This window comes from Gallinula chloropus, assembly GCF_964237585.1.
Source record: "Gallinula chloropus genome assembly, chromosome: 4".
Taxonomy (NCBI): Eukaryota; Metazoa; Chordata; class Aves; order Gruiformes; family Rallidae; genus Gallinula; species Gallinula chloropus.
Genome location: NC_140088.1, coordinates 11,940,747 through 11,946,893, shown reverse-complemented (window position 1 = coordinate 11,946,893; position 6,147 = coordinate 11,940,747). Strand labels below are relative to the sequence as shown.

Sequence of the window (6,147 nt, the reverse complement as noted above, 5' to 3'; positions counted from 1 at the left end):
CGCGGGTCCGCCGCGCCGCGCCACGAGCCGAGCGGGGCCGGGCCGGTGCCGGCCGCTGCGGGGCCCCGAGCCCAGCCCAGCCCAGCAGAGCCCCGCTGAGCTGAGCCGAGCCCCAGCCGAGCCGAGCCGAGCCGAGCCGAGCCGGGAGTACTCGGCTGGGCTGCCGCCTCCAGCCGCCTTCCTGTCACCGGGCTGCAGGCGAGAGAGCGGGCTTGCTCTTTTGTTTTTCCGCTCCCTGAAAAAGAAAAAAAAAAAGGGAAAAAAAAAAAGGAGGTGGGGGGAAAAAGGACGGAAGAAGTGAAGAGATCCGCTTGCCAAAGTCTTTGTCTCCGGATGAACAGCGATGGGGGAATGGACTATTCTAGAGAGGCTACTGGAAGCTGCCGTGCAGCAGCATTCTACTATGATAGGGAGGTAAGGGCTACCGGGGAGCTACGGGGGGTGCGGAGGGGGACCCCCTTCCGCCCGAGCGGGCCGGCCGGCGGGTCGCGGCTGTGCGGGGCATCCTTCGCGCGGAGCTCTTGGGGCGTGTGGCTTGAGTGCGTGTGTGTGTTCGTGCGCGGCACAGGTCACCGAGGCGCGGGGACACCGCAAACGCCTCCGATCTTGTCCCCAACGAGCCATTGGGCAGCGGGCGGCCATTGGGGGAGACCCCGCCGCCATCGGTGTCCCGCGGCCGAAGCAACGCCGCGCAGCATCCGCCGGTGCAGCCGGGTGCTCAAAGGGCCCGTGGCGTTGCTTTTGCTCCAAGGGGAGGTCGGGGCGGGGGCAGCGCTGACCGCCGCCGGAGATTTTTTTGACAGCGGCGGATTCTCCTGGCCGCACATGGACGCGCCGAGGCGATGCCGCGCAGTTGGGGCTCTTCCTGCGCGGGAGCGGGGCTGCCGCCGCCGGGCGCCGGTGCCGGGTCGCCGCCGGCGCTGGCGGGAGCCGGGCTGGGGGCGACGCGGGCCGGGGGCCCGGTCAGCACCGGACAGCTCCCGGCCGCGCGGCGGCAGCGCGCACTGACGGGCTTCTCTGTTCCAGGATCCTGCTGACCGTGGTGGTGATCTTCAGGATACTCATTGTGGCCATTGTAGGGGAGACGGTGTACGATGACGAGCAAACTATGTTTGTCTGTAACACGCTGCAGCCAGGCTGCAACCAGGCTTGTTATGACCAGGCTTTCCCAATTTCTCATATAAGGTACTGGGTGTTCCAGATCATCATGGTGTGCACTCCCAGCCTGTGCTTCATTACGTACTCTGTTCACCAGTCTGCTAAGCAGAGGGAACGGAGGTACTCCACTGTCTTCCTCACCTTGGAGAGGGACCAGGATTCAATGAAGCGCGAGGACAGTAAGAAAATCAAGAACACGATTGTCAATGGGGTGCTGCAGAACACTGAGAACTCCACCAAAGAGGCAGAACCAGACTGCTTAGAAGTGAAGGAAATCCCCAATCCTGCTATCAGAACTACAAAGTCAAAGATGAGGAGGCAAGAAGGCATTTCTCGATTTTATATCATCCAAGTGGTCTTTCGAAATGCCCTAGAGATTGGATTCTTAGTGGGACAGTATTTTCTGTATGGATTCAATGTCCCTTCCATGTACGAATGTGACAGATACCCTTGCATTAAAGAAGTAGAGTGCTATGTCTCTAGACCCACTGAGAAGACTGTATTCTTGGTATTCATGTTTGCTGTCAGTGGGATTTGTGTGGTGCTCAATTTGGCAGAACTGAACCACCTGGGCTGGAGAAAGATCAAAATGGCAGTGAGAGGAGTACAGGCAAAAAGGAAATCCATATACGAAATCAGAAATAAGGACCTGCCAAGAATGAGCATGCCTAACTTCGGCAGGACTCAGTCAAGTGACTCAGCTTATGTGTGAGGCTGTGACAGAACTGAAACTCTGTGCCAGGTGGAACAGACCCAGACGCCATTAGAGAAAGGTACATTGCTTAGGCAAGCATTTTATCAAACCACCAAGAAAGCCATTAAGGTATTGGATCTGCACTTACTGAACTAGCTGCAAAATGCAGTGCTATGTAAAGGACTGAAAAAAACAGCTATAAAACCATGCTTGATCTAGCCTTACAGCACAGCTACTATTATTCCTACTTTTCTTTCTAACGATTGGGTGTTATCTGTCAGTGGAGCGGCTTTTTGGTCATCATTAGGATAAGTTTACAGTTTGGACTGTCAGACTAATTGTTGTAAACGTGTAGAATGTTCATATTAAAAATCTGCAAGGATACTCTCTATATGGGGTGGGGATGGGGTGGGGGAAACTGTGGCAATATGCAGATGTAAGCATGTTTTACAAGGAGGGTCATTGCACTGTAAGGAACCTGCTCAATCAGGATATCTGCGTTCACCTTTCTCACAGATGTCTTACATTACTTTGCTTGTCCAAATCATGGAGTTTATTCCTGGTGTGTATTGCTAGCTATTTTCTATAATAGTTTGTGCATCAATTAGTTATGCTAAACAATAAATGCTGAATATAATTTTGCCATTTTTTTTTGTTTGCCTGTCCACACACACACACACACACACCAGAGACCTTAATCATCTTATGTTAGCTGTTATCTGCAAAATATATCAGTATGTTTCAGTTCATTCCCTAATATGTGCATGAATAAGATGGAGTTGGCTCACGCCAGCCAAGTAACGTATATATCTACAATTACCTATGATGACACACATACCAAAGGAACAGAGTTCATTGCTTTTAACTGTGAATATATCACCTTCTCTCTGCTCTTATTTATAAAAGTGCCATACTTGAAACATCTAACTCTGTACTTAGTCAAAAGGTTGTCTTGGGATACCAGCTGGAATAAAGTGATTTTATACTCTCCTTTGTTTATTTTATGCTACTTGTTTAGTCGTTGCAATGGTGTAAAAAGCAGCTGAAATCTCTATTGATAAATAAAGTACTTGCCTTTTTTTTTTTTTTTTTTAAGCCAGAGAGTCTTCTTTATTATTGTATATAATTCTAGCAACATGCAGGGTCAAAATAATTGGCTTACAACAATTATTCTTCAGGGTTTAAAGTGTCTCATTGATATTCTAAACTCTAAGTGACAAAACCTGTGAAATCAGGGCTATTCTTTATGTCCTTTTTCCTCCTTAAGCAAGCTTCCTCTGTCTTTAAAGCCTGATCCAAAGCCCACTGACACCAACAGCCTTCTTTCTGCTGACATTAAGGGCAGCACAGTTGGCCGCCAAGGTCACTCTGGGAATAGCCGGAATGCATTTACCTATAAATGAAACAATTGCAGCTTTTCATCAGGGAATACAAACAGTAACCTCAGCTTTTCTGCCTTACAGCTGGTTCAAGAAATACGCTGCTCGTGTCCCATCAACTTACTGGTAAGCCACTGGGGCAGTCACGAATTAATCTGTGTTAACAGCAGCCATCTTAATATGTGATAACAAGTTTTTCTTAAGGACTTTATTAAATTCCCGCTGAATTTAACAAAAAATATCCCACTGGCAACAGTAGGAATTGGATCAGGACTAAAAAATAAAAAACATACATGTGCAATCCTAACTAAATATCATCTGGCCTTTAAAGTAAAAGGTCAAAATGGTGCTGGGAAATATAGGGATAGTTTATAACAGAAGAAGGAGAGAGGAGCTCAGTCACAAACCGCCTTTTGATTGTATTTTATTTCAAGCCTAAAAATGGATTTTGTTGTATTTTTGCTTGGAGATAATGCACATAAATCTTTTCTTCTTGGCTTACAGTAAATACATAAATGTTTTATTCTTGTTGTTTGCCAGCATTGTCACTTAAAAAATGTTGATTAATTCTTAGATAGTGTATTCATTGTCACTTCCATCTGTGGTCTTTTTTTCTTCCACTGTGAAATATAAAAAAGACTTTGAGATGTGTCATGTTTTTAAAGATTTTAAAAACATTTTTCCTTATGTAGAAAATGAACAGGTTTTCCCACTTGATTATAGAAACCTATAAAGACGGATTTCTCAAATGATTCCTTGCGATATAAATGCATACTGATATTGCTAGTTGACTGCATGCTCACTGGAAAACTGCATGTTATTTTTAGAAGGACAACATGGCAGCTAAAATCTCCATCTGCAATATAACAAGCTTCTGAAGATTATTATTTGACATACAAATCCAAGTCTGATTTTCATTTTCCAGAGTCCTGGGATGGTTTGCAAAAATCTCCTTCTGAACAGATATTGAAGAGGAAAATGTTTGACAGTCATTGTTTTAATGTTGAAGAAATGGGAGACTGTGTGCAAAGGGCTTGATCCAGTGCCAATTAAAGTTGAAGGGAAAAACTCATACTGAATTGGCTGGGCTCTGGTTCAGGTTCAGCATAATTTCCTGTTAGACAGAAGCCCTAATGCAAGTTATTTCCACTGGCTGCATAACAGTGTTTAGTCAAACTCTAGTGAAGGTGCATGTCTCGGTAGCTGTAGGGTTTTAATACCTTAGATTTCTTTAGATAAGACCAGGAAAGGATTAGTTTATATTAGTCACTGCCAGTGGTTCAGTTTATTCAATTATTTTATGGAGTTGCACATTTTGTACTCCAGTAAACTGGGATTCTTCAGAATTTTCCTAAGAGAAATATATAGAGAAATGCCAATGTTAATTTATGCAACAGGATCAGTAGCCAAAGACTTGTATTTTGGTCAACAGAAACACCATCTTTCATATTTACACTGAACAGAATATGGCTTTTCCTATTTCAGAAGAGAAGCAGTGTCGAGAGATCCATTGTTCTCGCCCTCCTTTTCAATCTTTGCTTTTCATTTCTTACCAACTACAAATTTGTCATGGAGAAGAGAAATATCACAAACACTTTTTCTCAATCTGTATCATGTGAAAGTCATATGATTGATGCTAATGGACTGTTTGCATGAAAGCTGACTATTCATTTACAAAATAAATGCTTTAAAATTGTCACAGCAATGGAAAAGTGTGTTAAGTGAACAGAACTGAGTGAACATGAAGCTGAAGGGCACATTATTGGGCACTTAGGTATTGCTTCTGCCTTGATGAAATTAAATAGTCTCGCTGTCTATGGAAGAATTAGAGGTTAAGTATGAAAATTGAATTCATGTTTGTTTTATTAATTGTATATCCTGTTTTGTACTTGTGGACAATATTGTATGTCATCATACGTGCAACCATATAAATCATGTTCACAAAACTGTTATGGAAAATTGCAGTAGAATTTAATACACTATTGGTTCTGTGGAATTTTAAAATTTACATAAAATAATTATATTATTTCATTTTTACCTGGGGTTGATCTTGTGCTTCTTGAACTTGTGTGGATTTTAAGAACTATTTATATAGGGGTTTTGAACAATTTCACTAGGTATATATAAATTGTAATTCAATTCTATGAAAAGATTTTTCTTAAACAATTAGGAATTTTTTAATAATGAAAGCTAGCAACATTTTAACACAGGGTGGGGGGTGGGGGCCCCTGGAATGACAGTTTAATAATTCAGAGACCACTGACTTTAAAGAAATATAAGGGTTTTCATCTTTCTTAAGGAAAATCTGAAGAACAAAGAGACTAGCTAAAATGAATGAGTCACAGAAATGATGAGATAGATTTTAGTTTGTTTTGTGCTAGAGAAGTCAGAAACACTCAGAAACTCTGAAGTGGGTTCAGTGCTCGTCCTCCATTATACCTAGTAGTGCAGGGCATGGCTACTGCTATGTAGAGCCATTGGAAAAGATGTAGGTGAAATGTTAAGGTTAAATGTGAGGATGAATTCTTTTCATCCATATCTAAAATAATACATTTCTTGTAGGACAAGAGATTGGGCCAGATGGACATCATCCTCTCATCCTTCTGGTTCTATTTGCTCTGAATATAAATGTTCCACCTTCCTCCTTCAGCAAAACACGCTTTGGTTTGGTGTGCAAGTACAGAAATGGGAATAAAAGCATTGAGACATATGAGGAGAAAACAGACGTAAGTTTTCCTCATTTAGAGACCATTTTTTTCTTCATTAATTCAATGTGGAAACTTGTTTTTCTGTGGGACCACCAAGTCAATTGCCAGTTGGGTCAGGGGGAAGGGGAACTCGGTTCCAGTATTTCATGAGATTACCAGGAGAGATTAAACTATCTCTGAATTGCACACCCATCCCTTGACATTTTGG

General features: G+C 43.1%; 1 protein-coding gene across 1 annotated transcript; it reads left to right on the top strand.

The window, feature by feature from the left end:
- Positions 1 to 252: 252 nt before the first annotated feature.
- On the top strand, positions 253 to 1,870 carry GJD2 (gap junction protein delta 2; the record flags this gene model as incomplete). Its single annotated transcript, XM_084263747.1, has 2 exons — positions 253 to 414; positions 1,027 to 1,870. The coding sequence occupies exons 1-2, from the start codon at positions 344 to 346 to the stop codon at positions 1,868 to 1,870; spliced, it is 915 nt and encodes a 304-aa protein (XP_084119873.1). The 5' UTR covers positions 253 to 343.
- Between the last annotated feature and the right edge of the window lie 4,277 nt (positions 1,871 to 6,147).